Genomic DNA, 18,107 nt, shown 5'->3' on the forward strand with positions numbered 1-18,107 from the left:
AAGTCTCAGTGAATCCAAAATTTGCAACTTAGCCTGGATGTAGATGCTGAGCGTGATGAAACTTCATTCAAGTTGGTTTTAGTATGTGATAGTTCCTACCTTTGATTGTTCAGGCCAGTGCTACTCAAAGGGGTGGTCCGCAGACCAGTTCTAAGAAAATTTCGCAGAAGGGAAGTTCACAGAAGGAAAATTTCCCTGGCTCCTACTTCCCTCTGTAGCTACCTGCACCCTCAAATAGTCCTACCTGAATGTTCAGATAGCTTGAGAAGCACTAGTCTAGACCATTTTATCTGACAAAGTTGGGCCACAATCTACAAGACTGCAATAAAATGCTAGGATGCAACAGGTTTTCCATTGTTGGGGTTGCAATAGACTAACCAGGCCACTCTTCTAAAAACTTGTGCTGCATATGAATCGTGTACTGAATTTTGAAGTAAATCTATATGTCTATCCGCACCCTCAAAACTCATGCCTGGCTCTGTGCTTTTGTGAAAGATGCCTGAGTAAAAGACGTATTGGCATCTGGACAGAGTAAGCTGTCTGTTTAATTTCGAGTTATTTGAAATGTTTGCCTTCAGCAGCGGTAGTCAACACCTAATATATATGGGGTAACACAATGGGAAAGAAGAAAGGCTGGACGGAACAAAAGCCCCGGCTCACGTATGATATTGATTTCAGTCCGCATCCTCTCATTAGTTTCAGTTAAACATCTTGTCCCACAGCTCATATCATAAATTAAATCAACTGACTTAGAAGGAAAGCTGCAGCTCTGTCAACTGTCCCATAATGAAGAGTTCAACTGAGAGGTGAAGGCCGTGACATTCCTCTCATTGTCTCAAGAGCACAGGCATTACTATGTATTGCAAGGGCTTGGTGGCTCTTCAAGCAGGCCTCATCTCTTTCTTTCCCTTCCTTTGTGCTAAAAAGCTGGCCTTGCTTTTCAAGAGTTTTTTTTAAATCGAAGTTTCAAACGCCTTTCAGCTGCTGCACTCTTGCCTGAAAACACCGGTCCACAGCCCCTCCTGACCAGTGTTTAAGGTTTCTCTTAAAAGGCTCCTGTGTGGGAAGAAGCAACATTGTGGGGACTGCAAAGTTCAAGAGGGTTAGATACTTTAAAAGATTTAAATGCATGTGTCTTGTTTAATTGCAAGACTTCTGTTGTGACAATATTGCTTCAAGCACCTTCTAGATCAGTGGTTCCTTTTTTTGGCCATGCCCCACCTAAGCATCTCTAAAATCCTGATTCCCCCCCCCCCCCCGGACATATAATTCATACTATTCAAAAAGTGAACTCCTATTCACATGGAGGAAGCCTAAAAGGCCACTCACTGTTAATAACTCATTCTCAAATTTCCCCCCTTAAAAATCAAATTGCCCCCCTGTGGGGCGTGTGCCCCACGTTGGGAACCTTAGATGGAAAATGTGATATTGATGTAATTCTGTGTTCATAACCTCTACGGTCCTGTAAAGCACTCTGAATTGAATGAATCGCTCCCCACCAGCTTGCACCCTCAAACTGGCCAACATAACAAGAAACACACAGGAAGAAGAAAGTACACATGGGTGTGTCTTATTTTCAGCATGATAAACAGATTTGTCTGGAGGATGAGGCAGTAACCAGCTTGCAGGTGAGTGCATCTGGCTAATCCTCAAATCAGATGAAGGAGGGAGCGATGTTGATGGAGGGTTTCAGCCTAAGCCTACGGGATGGTTCCCATATGAATGGTCAACACTTCATGACTGATGCATCAATGGTGACTTCTGTTATGTGTGGGAATTTTAATTTCTCGCATTCCTTAAACAAGGCTTCACCAACCTGTTGCCTTCCAGATGTTGTTGGACTACAACACACTGCTGGCTGGGGCTGATGGCCTTTGTAGTCCCCACAACATCTGGAGGGAAGACCCAAGTTCTATTGAGGTGTTAAAATCACAGCATTACAAAGAAGAGAAGCAGACACTGCCTTCTGGTCCTGTCATTGCTGCTTTGACTCCTGCCAGCTGCAGGACTCCAGATCACAGAGAGATCCTACACATCTCAGGTGGGTTTCTTTGTTGGAAGTATTCCCCCAATGTGCTTATGGTGCAGGATCATGGCAGGCCAGTAAGGGCCATTCCACAATATATCCCCAGGCAACGGGGTGATTTTAAATGCTTGAAAAGGGCAAAAGTGGCTCCTAATGGAGCTGGTTGGAATGAATTTATTGTCAAGTGATCAGAAATCAAGCGATTTAGACATGCATATGAACCAGCCATAGATTTCCTGCTTTGTCTAGCTAACTCTCATCTCAGAGTGCAAATCAATCCTAATGACATTATGCAGAGGTCCTATTCAGTTTTGTGTCTCAAACGGCATAGGACTTTAGCATAATGTCATTAGGATTGTATTATTAATTAATGTTGAAGCTTGTACTGATTACTCAGTGATTAGTGACATAATTGGAAATCTGTGTTTTGTAACAAATATCTTGCCCCACGGCTACCTATTATATCTATGTTTTATGAAGCGTATGCCTTTCCCCTTCTGCCTTTTTTTTTAAAGCACCTGAAACCATGTAAAACTTTTTAATATATCTGAACAGCAGCAAAAGCAACAGGCAATAAAGGAGCACAAAATACGACCCCCAAAAGACTTGCACGTTGATTTAAAATACTTCTAAAATAAAAAGAAAGTTTTGGTCTGCACTGAACTTCATTAGAAAAAGTGGTCTGGTGATCTTCACTAGCAGGTGCTTGTAGACTATAGATCTCTGCTATTCCTTGCCCATACTTTTGTGAACAATAAATAGTTCTGCTCATCTCCAATAAAAGGGTTAATATACTTAAATAAATGCGTTGTCTTGCCTTTCCATTAAAAAAATGGGGTAAAGCCCTGAAGCTAACTTTGCAACCAAAAAAGCAATATTAGGGTTATCAAAGAATAAAAATAACAAACAATAAAAGATGTTTCGATTTAGATGGAAAACAAACTAACAGAAGGATGCCACACGAAACCTGAATAAAAGAACCAATAAAGGTTTTAGTGGTATCTTCAGAGATATTAATGCAGTTTAGAAATATTAAGCAACTGCTAAGCTGAAATGTACTTTAATATCAGTGGACTTGCTATCTAAGCAGGCATACAAATCCACTAAAATAAACCGTTTGTGTATAATTTCAGAACTGGTGCCCAGCTTCTAGATTCAGCTTTGCAGTTTGATGCACAATATCAGCTTGTTGATGTTGCTTTTTTACAGTTTGGAACTCATTTCCTTCAGATATTCCCAGGCTCGCCACTTCCCTGCTCTTTAAGGAGCATCTCAAATGCATCCCATAGGTTTTATGTCCAAAGTTAACTCAAGGACGTTCGCAGTAAGAAAATAAAGTGGCTCTTTCTCCCTCCTGCAGCAGCTTGAAAAGCACCCTGGAGGCCAAGGGAACCCGAATCAACTGTGGACCCTGTGGACCTGTGATTGGGTCCTGTTTGTGGATATCCCACAGGAATCTGGATGGCCACCATGAGAATTGGATGCTGAATTAAGATGGGCCTTTGGCCTGATCCCGCAAGCTGTGCTTATGTTCTTACATTAGGGCTGTTGCTGTACTGTTGTTCTGGTTTAGTGCCTATCCTCTAAACCTATCCTGATGAATCTAAAGAAGAAGAAGAAGAAGAAGAAGAAGAAGAAGAAGTCTGTGAGGTGAGTGAGGCTGAGAGACTTCAGAGAAGTGTGACTAGCCCAAGGTCACCCAGCAGCTGCATGTGGAGGAGCGGAGACGCGAACCCGGTTCACCAGATTACGAGCCTACCGCTCTCAACCACTACACCACGCTGGCTCTCTTGCCATGCAAACCCTGTGGATGTGTGCAATGATTCCTCAATTGCCTTTAACTTTTGTGTTAAAAGCAAAACAAAGAGTTGGTCAATTTTGTAAGCAACTGGCCAGGACCATCAGAACTGGACAAGTAGTGACGAGCTTTGAGGTGGAACTGGGGATCTGTGAGGTTCTGGTTTTTGCAATTCTGGCCAGTACTGGAGAGAAAAACCCCCCCCGAACTTTTACTGCCTCTACGTGCATCTCTTTGTGACAGACCACACATTGGCATCTCTAGGCCACTTGATGTGCCATAAGACCTTTGAGCCCCCGTGACCAATAATTGGAAAAAGATTAAGTTTTTCCATACTTCTGCATCCTTGGGAGTTCTTTTCTATTCTGCCTGTTTTAAATGTAATCTCATGCTCTTTGGCTTGTGATTATTTTTGCTATTGATCCACTGTGGGAACGAAGCCCTGGCAGCCCAATTTCCTTTCAATATTCTCCCGTGAACGTGATTAATTTTGGTTGCACGGCTCTCCCGTCTCTGTGCTACTTTCAGGCTGTCATGCCTGCCAATGCGTGTTCACCCCCTCCATCTTTCCTTTCTCTCCCCCTCCCTCCTCCTTGTGCCATTTCGTAATGGGGAGCTTTTATCCACCTGGTGTGCCCTCACTTTGAGTCTAATTGCCTGTGCCAATCACTTTTTTATTTCTTTCTTTCTTTTGGAAAGGAGACTCCCAGATTGTCTAATTAACAGTGTTTGACCATTAAACTGAAAAAAGCAAAACAAATTAGAGATCAACTTAGAAGAAGACAAATGAGTGGAGGGAGGTGTAGGGAAGGATGGGGAGAATTTGCACCACGAGTGAAGATAAATGATTTTTTTAAAATCCCAAATATGAGTCCAAGGGAAAAAAGATTTATAGGCTTCTCAAGATCTGAGAGAGGGAAGTTAATGACTGGCAAGTGGTCTGCTAGTGCAGACAAGTGAGCTGCTTAGATTTTCTTTTTGTCCTGTGAAAGGAAGCAAGTCCTTGAGACATAAATTTCTACATGGGTCGATCAAACTGAAAGTTGCCAAATTTGAGATCGGCTCTTCCCCGGTTGTGTTTAACAATATAAAAGCAAGATAAAAAATTAAAAGGGATGCTGGATAGCTCAGCTGGTAAAGCATGAGACTCTTAATCTCAGGGCTATGGGTTTAAGCCCCACTTGGGGGGGAAAGATGGTCCTTGTAGTCCCTTCAAATTCTACAATTCCATGATTGGGGCTTTATAAAATAATAGGCATGTGTTTTGCACAAGTGTTTCACTTGGTGAAATGAGTCCTTTAGTCCTGTGTACTGAACAGGCACATCCTTCAAGGAATGGACACTGGGATGTATTAAGAGCATCCCTCCTCTTGTACGAAGCACACCTTCTCCATCCAATTGCACACAAATAAAAACATGAGAAACGATCACGGTTGAATTCTGTACCACCTTGGGAGAGCCAGCCCTGAATGTAAATGAGGCAAAATGCTTTTGGTGATGTGCTTCCATTCCTTCCCATCTCCCAACAAATAGCTTTGCATTAGTCATCATAATAATGATAAGTAAAGTTGCTGTTTAAAATCTGAGATATGTCAAAGTGTTAAACTCGGGGTTTTAAGCTGTCATGCTTGACAGATTAATTACAAGGGTTGGGGATGGCAACTCAGGAAAGAGATGCCATACCCTTTCTTTCTATCTTTCATTTTAGGAAAGCTCCCTTGTAATGCGAGATGCATCGTGCCATAACGTAACTTTTCTAATCAGAATGTGTGTTAATTTGGAGAGATGAATCCTAAATCCTTTTAAACCTTCTGAGATTTGCTGTAAATAGAATGAGTGTATAATACTTTGTTTACCAAGCTAGCTATCATGCCACATTTGAAGAAGGATTTGTTTACAAGAAGGCTTAATTTCAAAATGAAAAGCATATCCCTCTGGTCGTTTGGGGAAGAGGGGGAAAAAAAGTGTTGCAATTGCAACCCTGCTTTCAAATAGTGTCCATATTGACACTGGGATGTGGAAGGGAAGCTACACACTCCCTTTATGAACACACAGACTCCCTGTTCCTTTAATCTAGAAATTCATAGCATGATTTGATGCTCAATTGGAGCAAATTTGCAAAATCGTTTAGGATCAAATTGTTGACTGTTAGCTTCATGCTAATTTGCAGCAGTTGAGGTTGTGGCTCATAAGCTCTGAGAGAATGCTGTTCTCCTGCTCTCTTAGAAATGTTTAATGAGTTATTGCCACAATTTGATTTTGTCATTTAAATGTTCAAATGAGTTGAACGAAGATCTCGTGCTCCTGGATCATTGCAACTGTTCACAATCCAATGTGCGGTATTTGGCACACTAAAACACTCTGTGCCTAGGGAGTTATCTACCTGCACTTGAAAAAGAGAGAAAGCAGTGTGTATGAAAACTGGCTACCTTGGCAAAGGCTTCCTGGATATTTTCATAGTTAGCTTTTCGAAGAATTCTGTGTAGTTCCATAAAAATGTAGCTTTTTGTCTGAAAGTAAATTGATAACACTTGCACACATGTGACTATAGGATCATGGTTACATTTTGTATAAAGCATACATGATTAATTCCTTTCGCCAAACATGGGAGAAATGTTAAGCATATATGGAACCTGATATCTTCAAGGTTCCACAAAAGGATACACTTTTTGAGGGTTAACTATTGTTTTATGAGGAAGGACATACAGGAAGTAGCCAAACAACAACTGAGCATGCTCAGTGAGCATTTCATGGACGAGGGAGGAAGAATGAAACAGTGTGTCCTGGAAGGGGGATGCCCATATATATATATATATATGGCAACATTTTGTAGCAGGACTCACTTGCTGATTTTCATTTGAAACAAAGATGAAGCAGCTTGCCTTGATGATCCCCCTTTCCCCAAGTTGCTAAGCAACAGATTGAGTCGGCAGTCATCGACAAGCAACTGGGCTAGTGAGAAGGGGGACTGAGGAGGAGGAGGAGGAGGCGGCTTCTGACTGTGCCAGGGACAGGGCATAATTCCAAAAGTGGACGAGATAAGTCTGGGGGGACTGCTCTGAGAGGGGTGCTGAGGAAGTCTGCATGGGACAGAATCTGAAAGATAAGTGCTAGCAGCCTATGACAGAGAGAGTCGTCAGGAGCACCACAAGTATCTAACCCCGGTGGTGAAGTGCAGTCTGCTGGGTTTTGGATGTTATTGATGTTATTGGCCTTTATTGGCATACGTTTAAACAATAAAACCATACAAAGTCATGTAAATACATTAATAATCCAAAGACATACAATATAGAAAAGACTGGATAGCCACCACTGAATAAATCAGGCAATTTTAGCTTTAGCTTTAAAGATCTCTGCTAGATACCCCGAAACAATCTTCTTTGTTCCGGGCGTATCATCCTTCAACAAATATTGGATTACAGACTCTTTGTAAATCGTTTTCTTTTTTTAAAAAAAAGCTGTAAGGGAGTCACTAGGAGATCTTTATGAAGGGTGTTGAGAAGAGGGCAATCCCAAAACAAGTGATGTATTATACCTGGTGTTTTCTTATTACAGATGCGGACTATGTTCTGGAAGGGTTTTTTGTTTTTTTAAACCTACTGAACAAAACAGATGAGGGGAATGCATTTAGACGAGCTAGCACAAAAGCTCTGTGATGGAGTATACAAGTTATAAAAGTAATTAGGCATTATTCCATGGTGGGACTGCAATTCTAAGTAAGCAGATGAACATACAAAAGGCTGGGAGGGGTAGAATTTTTGGATCTCATGGTCTAGCAGTCTCTGCTTGATGAGGGAGAAAATTTGTGGCCATTCCTATAGAAGAAGGGAATCTATTGCAATCCCTGTATTCCTAAGTTTGAGAGCAACATGAGAAAACCATGTAAAATTATGTGTATTTATCAACAAAGAGGTTAGTGAACTCTCCAGGTCTGTATTAAAGTGAATTTTTAACAAGTATTTGGAAGTCATAATCCAGCCCCTAGATTCTAAGAGATGCTGGCCTAACTCTGTACATATAGCCAGATAGAAGAAACATTTTGGAACTCCTATAGTTTGTCGGAAGAAGGGTGCCTGTACACCCTTAACTTTGTCGTTAAAGTCAGGTATCCACAAGGGAATCCCATAAAGGAGTTGCAAAACAGTTTTTTATGCTATAGGTCCTAACCTAACCACTGCAGGCACATTCTGATTACCATCAAAAAAATAGAATCATTTAATTCATTCTACAGAGCATTTTGCTAGGTTGGTTATCCTGTTACGATGGGTCACCCATTTTAGATTGTATTTAAAGCTTTTAACTTGTTCGATTTATTGATCACAAAACACCATTTAGATCAGGCTTCCTCAAACTCAGCCCTCCAGATGTTTTGAGACTACAATTCCCAGCATCCCTGACCATAGCTAGAGATCATGGGAGTTGTAAGCCAAAAACATCTGGGGGGCCAAGCTTGAGGAAGCCTGATTTAGATGGATGCCAACTCTTTAAAAATACCAAGATCTTGGATTTTTAGTAATTAATTGCTCGGTGATTTCCTTGGCAGTAATGAAATAATGCTTTTAGAAACCTTTGAAGCCCAACTCTGGTGCAGGAGAGGAGAGTCTGCATATAAAAGTATGGCCACTGCCTTAGGTCCTAACCTAGGAGGGTGGCCATTCACAACGAGTCAATGTTGTTTCATATCTTTCAAAAATAGATTAAATAGATGTGGGGTGAAGAATACAGCCTTGTTTGGTGCCTGCTGGGAACTTTACTGGTATTAGTATAAAGTGGACATTGTTATTATATTTTGGTGACGGTTCTTTGTTATAGGTTCTACTTTCATCAATCCCAATTTGAAACTTATGTGTAGCATTGTCGTGTTGGTGTGTGGGTGGGTGTTGCTCGATTTCTCCTCTCCTCAATCTGTTACAAATAGACCACGTTCCTTTTTTTTTTTTGTACAGTGGTACCTCAGGTTAAGAACTTAATTTGTTCTGGAGGTCCGTTCTTAACCTGAAACTGTTCTTAAACTGAGGAACCACTTTAGCTAATGGGGCGTCCCGCTGCCGCTGCGCTGCCATGTGGTTTCTGTTCTCATCCTGAAACAAAGTTCTTAACCCAAGGTATTATTTCTGGGTTAGCGGAGTCTGTAACCTGAAGTGTCTGTAACCTGAAGCGTCTGTAACCAGAGGTACCACTGTATATAATTTTCTTCTCCTGTTTTGCAAATTTTGGACGCTGAGGTAATTGCTCTTAAGGAATATAACCTTGGCCACAGGATCCAGGTTGCAAGGAAGTCTGTTATATTTGTAATGTAACCTGGCCTTCACAAGCCACAATAGCAACAGCTGAGGATACATATGGAATATTTAGTCACTTTTCTTGTTGAAGAATATCATTGCCACACTGTCTACACTGATGGGCCAAAATGTGCTTGCAGTCCAACCTACTTTGTGCCACGTTTTCCAAAGGTCTCAGTTGACATGTTGCTGCTTGGGCCCTCTAAAACCTGGGAGTGAAGAACTATCTCCCTCCTAGGCAGAGCTCCAAAGAAACTATCACCCAATCCCACTTAAATTTGCAGCACTATTAACATTTAGTACAACCTGTTGTTAGCAGCTCTGAGTCTGTGGAATGTAGCAGAATATAAATAATATAAAATTATAATAAAAGCCACATGGGTTTCCTTTAAAACTTGCATAGGTGGGGAAATCGGACCAGCTGCAACTTCTCCCATCACTGCAGTTTTTATGGGGAAATTCCATAATCTGGATCGAAGAGAAATAACTCAAAGACCACTCGGGCTTGTAATGAATACAGACAGTGTTTTGTTAAAAGCAAATACAATCGATACTTGTGGATACACAATTTCACAGTTCTTGCCAGAGTTATTGGAGACTGATGGGAGGAGGGCAATCAAAATCAACCCTGTTGCCAGGCATCCTTGGGGAAGAGTCTGATTACCCATAGATTGATTCATTACATTAAGGATACAGGATGCAAAGGGGGAGCAGATAGACGCAAAAGCAGCATGGATCAAAACGACATCTTTAGTGTGGCCATAGGCTTATATGGAATACTACTATGTTCTGAAACAAAATGGTGTAGTGTGGTGTGTTCCGGTTCAGCGTTACAGCTAATCCATCAGTGCTGCCTTCTAGGACACTATTCCATTCACTCTATATTTCTCTCTTGACAGGCTCAGCCCCTCACACCACTCCTACTTCTTCTGAGATCCAGCGCCGAGGGCCTTTTAGCGGTTCCCTCATTGCGAGAAGTGAGGTTATAGGGAACCAGACAGAGGACCTTCTTGGTAGTGGCGCCCACCCTGTGGAACACCCTCCCTTCAGATGTCAAGTAAATAAGCAGCTATCCTATCTTTAAAAGACATCTGAAGGCAGCCCTGTTCAGGGAAGTTTTTAATATTTAATGCTGTACTGTTTTTAACACTTGATTGGGAGCCACCCAGAGTGGCTGGGAAAAGTCAGCCAGATGGGCGGGGTATAAATAAATTCTCCTCCTCCTCCTCCTCCTCCTTCTTTTTCTCTTCCTCCTCCTTCTTTTTTCTCCTCCTCCTCCTCCATTTTGAACTTCCCCAAAACCAGTTGACCACTCTCTCTTGTGCCATTTTGGCTATGTAAGGAGCAGAATTTGGAACACCGAGTTTGCTTTTGGTAGATACAATGTCATTGTGTAGGCTGCCCTGAGAAAAGGTGCAAAATACAGTAGAATAGAGAGTGAGCTAGATAAAGGCACTAAATTATTGAGAATTATTGAGCTATCTATTTTTGAAAAGGGCTGAAATCCTGTTCAGGCCTTATGCCCAAGCAAGATGTAGCACTCTAGCTAGGAGCCTGAGGCCCTGCCTCCAAAGACTGCATATGCTTGAACAAGGAACGAGCTGTGTAAGGAGCCTTGGGTGGCACATGGCACCCATTTCATCAACATCTGTGTCTGCTGAGCTCCTAACTTTCCTGCTTCAAAAGTCTGGAGGGGGCTTCTATGCACATTCATTTCAACATGAGTAGAATTTGCTGCACAATTGGGAAGCTTCCTTTATCTGGGTTTCTGGTTGCAGGGAGAGTTCTACTCTCATTCAAGCAGAAGTGGGTAGAAAGCATTGGGGACAGTGAGGCTGATTTGCATGGCATACCCAGTCTCACTCCCATTGTGGATATTTCCTGTTCCTGCATGGAGCTCGAGTGACAACAGTTGGTAAATTGGAGGTTGTAACCTGGTAGGGACCCAAAGTCACTTTCCTAATAGAGAGAAAGCCTCACAGCCCCGTTTTTAGCTTTGTGCCCCATTTCAGTGGCGTAGCATGGGTTGTCAGCACCCGGGGCAAGGCAAGTAATTTGTGCCCCCTAACCCGTGGATTTGCGTCCCCTAACTCTAACCCCCAGATGTTGCGCCCGGTGCGCCCGGGCCCCTCCTGCACCCCCCACGCTATGCCACTGCCCCATTTCATTGTCCTGTGTGGTGTAGTGGTTAAGAACAGTGCTCTCATAATCTGGTGAACCAGGTTCGTTTCTCCGCTCCTCCACATGCAGCTGCTGGGTGACCTTGGGCTAGTCATACTTCTCTGAAGTCTCTCAGCCCCACTCACCTCACAGAGTGTTTGTTGGGGGGGGGGAAGGGAAAGGAGATTGTTAGCCACTTTGGTACTCCTTAGGGTAGTGATAAAGCGGGATATCAAATCCAAACTCTTCTTCTGTACTTCCAAGGCCTAATCCATTCTCTTCCTCCTGTCGCTCCAAACCCACCTACTTGCAAATGTGGTACTTCCTTTTCCTACAATCTTTTTAATAACTGAATTTAACATAGCCCATTTTTAAGTTTCTATATTTTTAACAATTTTTTCCCTCATCATCTGTCACGACTTACAAACAGCAAAGGCCTCATCTGAGCATTTACCCTGTCCTCTGTACGCGAGTCAGACTCATTCTTTAATCACAGAATGAAAGGGAAGTCAAAGAAGCCTGCTTATCATTTTCCATCCAGCCATACTTGCATGCACGGGTGCATAAAATATCAAAACATACTGCTCTACTGCCCCAATTAAATCAGGACACCCCATTTTAGGACACTGTGCTCTTGTGTGGGAGCATGGCCGGGAAGATGAGTTTTGGGCCTCAATATGTTGGAGAGCATTTCAGCATTCTCTGGGTAGCTTGCATCCATGAGACTTGGACCTTTCCCAAGCTCTTTTCTAGTCTTTCGACCCAGCATGCAATATGCATAATTATTCTTCCCTATCTCTTCATGGGCCAGACCCAAGCCAAGGGATGCGGGTGGCGCTGTGGGTTAAACCACAGAGCCTAGGACTTCCCGATCAGAAGGTCGGTGGTTGAATCACCACGACGGAGTGAGCTCCCATTGCTCTGTCCCTGCTCCTGTCCACCTAGCAGTTTGAAAGCACGTCAAAGTGCAAGTAGATAAATAGGGACCACTCTGGCGGGAAGGTAAACGGCATTTCTGTGCGCTGCTCTGCCTTGCCAGAAGCAGCTTAATCATGCTGGCCACATGACCCGGAAGCTGTACGCCAGCTCCCTTGGCCAATAAAGCGAGATGAGTACAGCAACCCCAGAGTCATCCGCAACTGGACCTAACAGTCAGGGGTCCCTTTACCTTTATCTATTCATGGGCCAGACCCAAGCCAGCAAAAGTTAAGTTCTTAAAAAAAAAAAATGCCAGTGGGGACAATAGTACTTGAGTTTTCTACTGTGTGCTGTGGTTCACTGATTACCATAGGACTTGAGTCTATTACTTTCTCTGGGTTGCACCTGAATGTGTTTTCTCTGCTACTTTACTATCCCCTTTTGTCTTGTCCATCTCTTTGTCCTGCTGTGTGCATGAGTAATACATTCATGGAGCTTCCCAGTGTTCTCTGTACCACAACTCCCAGCTGCCCAGTCTCTTGGCACCAACAGACTGAAGATATGCATGTGCAAAAGCATCTGCCTGACCAGAACCCATGCCAACCAAATTACTGAGCTATTTCATGCAGGTATGAATATCCCACTTGAACTGAAATGTCAGACAGGAATGTGAAAACATACTTCACTTTTATTGTCTTTCAGGCATGAATTGCAACAATTAATTTGTACTGTTGATTCCTGAAACATGTCTGATGTCAACAGTGAAGAAAACACCCCCCAAGAATTACATTGGAATGGCCAGTAGAAATTCAAAAGGTGAGAGTTTGGTTTCCCATAATGACACTGGATGCAGAAGTTGAGCACTCTCATTTTTTGGTGTCCACTCTTGTTTCAAGTCTGGTCAGTTGCATGGCTCTCTTACAGATCAGGAGAGATCCTTTTGTTAATGGGACTACTTTTGTATGCTTACGTTTCATAAAACTTAAAAGACATGATATCGCAGTGCAAGTCTTTTCCCTTTACTGTACTCACACCAATTGAATCTTCTCTTATAAGCAACGATGTCTTCACGCCAAAACAAAATTATATATAATCTGTTTTTGTGTGTGTTCACATTTTATTTTGGAAAACAGGTGCTTAAAAATTTTAGATTTTTTTAAAAAAAACAAAATTCTAAAAAAAAAAGAAAAAGGAGAAAGGAAAAAAAACAAACCACAGTATTTACAAAGATATCATAAATGGCTTTGCCATGCAAAACAAATGACTTTGGTTTTATCCCCCTTTTAACTTTGGTTTAAACATTGACCAAGATTAATTTTTTTGTTCCCCTGCCAAATAAAGCCTTAAGCAATGCAGAGAGGACTTTAACAGTTTTTTCTGTAATATTTTATACAGTATTGAATTTATAGGACATTTCATGTATTTAATCCATGCCAGTACACTACAGGAAGCTTTTATTTAAGACATCAGTCACTACTGCCCAGACATTTAACATTTTACAAATTTACAACAGTGTTTTTCCCCCCTAAGTGGCAAAATACATTTCCTAATTTCCATCTCCATTTTTCTTCTTCTTAAACTCCCCACAATCTACAGAATCTTCCTGTTTTCCTGGCTTGTAAATCTGTAAACAGAAACTTCCATTCCAGTAATATTTTCCTGCCGTTATCAAAAATTATCTAGCACATTCTCCCAGATGCTATTCTTCCGCTAAAAGAGCACTGCTAAATACTGCTGTCTATTTGCCCCAATCTATTCAAATGTTTCTTTTTATGCTAACTTTCTAAAAAAATTCTCAAGCATAAAACAGGTTTATAAAGTTACAATCTTGAATGTAACTAAAGATACATAGATTTCATTTCATTGTTACAATTTCATGTACTTTTTTTGATAAATTATGTACCAGTTAAAAACACTAAAATTATCTCAAGGTGCAATATCTGTAGTGTAGTTAACAAAAACGCACACACACAAAAATATATATTCTATTTTGTGGAAAAATGCAGCTTTGATATGACCACTTAAAAAAACCCAAAAACTTCCAATTTCAACTGATCTTTTTTTCTTTTAAAATAAAAAGATAGATAATATTTAAGGCAGTGGATAACAAAAATATTTCAGAACTAATTCTTAATTTCAGTCATTCACACTATATATCATGGAATTGCAATAACAATTAGTTTTCCAGAATGCTATCAATAAAAAGATTTTCCTGTCTAAAAAAGACTTGTTAGTAGGACATCTGTATACATGACAACATGAATCTTGTTTAATACTTTACTCTCCTTTTGTAAATTATATACATGTCCTTTGTAGTTGAGCAGGTGTTCATTATTTCAAAAACCGGTTAGTTTGCTTTTACTTATTTTTTTTTACAGATTTATTCCCCCCTTTTTCCTTTAGTGGTGATTGAAAAACATAGAGAGAAGTGTCTCTTTTTCCCATAAGGCAATCTTATAAATTAGATACTTGCTGTGCAAAGTAAGAGCTTTACTGATAGCAATCAGAATTAGAAATGTACCTCTTTAAAGGGTGCAAAAAACAATGGAAATAAAAACATTACACTATACATCAGATTACCAGCGACTCCCAGAACAAAGCCTTACAGTGTATAAAAATAGCTACGTAAAAAATTTACATAAAGGCAAACCAAAAGAAATCTTCAGTGCAGACATTTACAAAAAAAGAAAAAAAAGATATTCAAACAGAACACAAACTTGTGACCTATTATCACGGCTGCCGCCAAAATTAGTTTTGCTGATATTTTTGTAAGCTTGAGATAACTGTGTAAATTCCTCTGAAAACTTGATAGAATGATCTGTGTAATACTTGAACCATGAATAGCTGTCATGTCTTTGTATATATCTTAAATACAATCCATGTTCATGCTTCAGTTGGTCTATGTTTATTCTCTGAAAATGAGAAAAAACAAGGTCAGTCAGTATGAACTTGTATGTTGATGATAATACACAAATGGGGGGCGGGTGGGCGAGGGATATTAGTTTTCCCACATAAAATGAATGCCATAAAAATAAAAAAGGAAGAAATAAATGAAGGCTACCATAGAACACTGTGAAACGCACAACAATGAAGAGTGCATTATAATTTGCCAGCAAGTGTTAAAATATTTTCCAAAATCATAAATGGTTTTGAATCTCTCGACTGACTTTTGAAAAGTTATACAGGTGCCATGACAGTGCTGAGCAAGCCCTCGATCAGTGCTGGCCCTGTTGCCCAAGGCTCTGTTCCTGAGGCTTTCCTAAACATTGACTGCCTTCTCTTTTTTGCCTTAGCTCTTTGTCTTGTCTTGCATACAATTAAAGCATCCTTCCCCCACCCCACCCCCAAATATTGGTAACTGTAGATTGTAAAGTGTGCTGGAAATTGCAGCTCTAAGGGACACAGGTGGCGCTGTGGGTTAAACCACAGAGCCTAGGACTTGCCGATCAGAAGGTCAGCGGTTCGAATCTCCGCGATGGGGTGAGCTGCCGTTGCTCGGTCCCAGCTCCTGCAAACCTAGCAGTTCGAAAGCACCTCAAGGTGCAAGTAGATAAATAGGTACTGCTCCAGCGGGAAGGTAAACGGCGTTTCCGTGCGCTGCTCTGGTTCGCCAGAAGCGGCTTAGTCATGCTGGCCCCATGACCTGGAAGCTATATGCCAGCTCCCTCGGCCAATAAAGCGAGATGAGCGCCGCAACCCCAGAGTGGGTCACGACTGGACCTAATGGTCAGGGGTCCATTTACCCCTTTACCTTTAAGGGGTAAACTACACTTAGCCCAGGATGTACTTTTAATGTACACAGTCTAACTCTTGAGTCTTGGTCCCAGTGTTACTCATTCTGAAATGTTTCCAGATTATTTTTCTGGACTGAAAATCTATTCATACTTTGTTTCTGGAGAGTGCCAGCACGGGGCTTCTGAAAAGAAAGTCTCTTCATGGTGGTATAGAACTGCCATCTGAAGAAACCCAGTCCAACTTACTGCTTTGAAGCAGGACAACCTACGTGTTATCTGTCATGGCTAGATATTCTTTGGAGCTTTTGTCCTTTGAGAAAAAGATTAAACAAATAGCACTGAGCCCCTGGTGTACAGAGACATATAGATAAATTGCAGTGATTGGTGTCGGCTGTTTGAGCCAGAAGTTCATATCCAGTCAAAACAGGCACACTGGTTGACCTAGAAGACACTCAGGAGTTTATACTTAGCCCTGGAATTGCTTCTGTTATTTTAGTGAACAGTGTGGTGCTAAAGTGTTTAGAGGTGTTAGGAAGTCCAAGATAGATTCTATTGTTAACAGATTCTATTCATAACAGTTTGTCTCTTGGTGAGGTGATAACCATTGTTTGTTTTTCATGTAACACCACAGAAAGCCCCAAGCAACTGAAAGCATCTCTGAAGGGATTCCAAATGTTGAGCAGATAAACCTAGGTTCATCTTGATGTGTAAATACAGTGGTGCCCCGCAAGACGAACGCCTCGCAAGACGAAAAACCCGCTAGACGAAAGGGTTTTCCGTTTTGGAGGCGCTTCGTAAAACGAATTCCCCTATGGGGTTGCTTCGCAAGACGAAAAAAATCTTGCGTCCCCCCGCGGGTTTTTTCCGCTTTTTTCTTCCTTTTTTAAAGCCGCTAAGCCGCTTATCAGCTGTTCCGCTGATAAGCCGCTTAACAGCTGATCGCTGGAAGCCGCTTGACAGCTGTAGCGCTAATCCGCTAAGCTGTCAATGGGCTTGCTTCGCAAGACGAAAAAACCGCTATACGAAGAGCCTCACGGAACGGATTAATTTCGTCTTGCGAGGCACCACTGTACTACAAACACTTCAGCAATGCAAAGACTAAAAGCCATTCAAATCATATACAGAGTATCTGTACTCTGTAGATAGACGACATTATGAAGTTGTTCACACCTACCTGGAATGGTGGTGACTGACAAGTTCTCTATCTCAAGCTTCCAATTTGTGATTGTTTTCTTCTAACTTTTTGTTTTCCTCTATATTTCCAAGGTCTTTATCTACATGTTTTGAGGCTGACCTAAAATGCAAATAAAAGTAGTGTGACATCTTGCTTTGTTATTACCCTTTGTTGCATCAATGAACAATGTTTCCTGCTTTTCAAGAGAGAGGATTCTTACAGTTCAGCTATCAATACATGAACATTACTACGCTAGCAAATGAAACAGCTTAATGTAGTGAACTGTGCCATAACATCACATACGCTTAGTGTGAATTGAGTTTAAAATTTCTGCCACCCTCATTTATAATCTACACATGGACTGAGCTATGCTTGCTTTAATAATTTGTACTTCTTCAAACAAATTCATTAGCAAGATTTTCTTCATGTTTCCTCGAGAAGGTGTTGTTGCTAACATCAAAGTGGTTTTTATCAACATGGCAACCCCTCCTTGTGCATTAAAAACCTTTTTGAAGTTTAAATCTTAAAGTGGAAAAAATAATAATGAATGAGGACTTGCAAAACACTTTTAAAAAGAATACACACCCTTTTCTAAACTAGCTTTTGCACATGAAGTAGATTTGTGTGTGGGATTTCTATTCATTATGCATGATAGTTACTGGGAACAAGAAAAACACCTAGGGCCCATTTCATATAACTGGAGTCTCCATATGGCTTCATATTTATAGAATACCTTGTCTGCCTGTACAGGTCTCCACATGACCGTTTCTACAAGACAAGGTTTGCACTATAATACCTTTTCCCCATGGCCATATTTAAGCAACGATACTAAACACACTTATTAGGAAGCAAACCCCACTGAGCGCAGCAGAACTTTCTTCTGAGTAGGGGTCCTCTGCCACTACAATACATAGTTCTAATCTTTTAGCAGCCTATGGCCTCTTATCTCCTTGTCTCCTCCCACCCTGTGGCAGCTCACTTGATTGGGTGTTTGCTTTTCTAGAGAGGAAACCAA

The 18,107-nt window shown here is 41.3% G+C and overlaps 1 protein-coding gene across 8 annotated transcripts in view; it reads right to left on the bottom strand.

The window, feature by feature from the left end:
- Positions 1 to 12,852: 12,852 nt before the first annotated feature.
- Positions 12,853 to 18,107, bottom strand: part of ALCAM (activated leukocyte cell adhesion molecule) — a 118,288-nt gene continuing 113,033 nt past the window's right edge. For all 8 annotated transcript variants that reach the window (XR_014167763.1, XM_081908482.1, XM_081908481.1 and 5 more), the window contains 2 exons: positions 17,093 to 17,212; positions 12,853 to 15,096 (listed from right to left, as the gene is read on the bottom strand). Coding sequence is in view for 7 of the 8 variants with exons in the window: in XM_081908482.1 (XP_081764608.1) it covers positions 17,125 to 17,212 (88 nt within the window). In the remaining variant the exon portion in view is untranslated. The remainder of the gene's footprint in view (positions 15,097 to 17,092; positions 17,213 to 18,107) is intronic.

The sequence above is a fragment of the Podarcis melisellensis genome, assembly GCF_964234715.1.
Source record: "Podarcis melisellensis genome assembly, chromosome: 4".
NCBI classification, from domain to species: Eukaryota; Metazoa; Chordata; class Lepidosauria; order Squamata; family Lacertidae; genus Podarcis; species Podarcis melisellensis.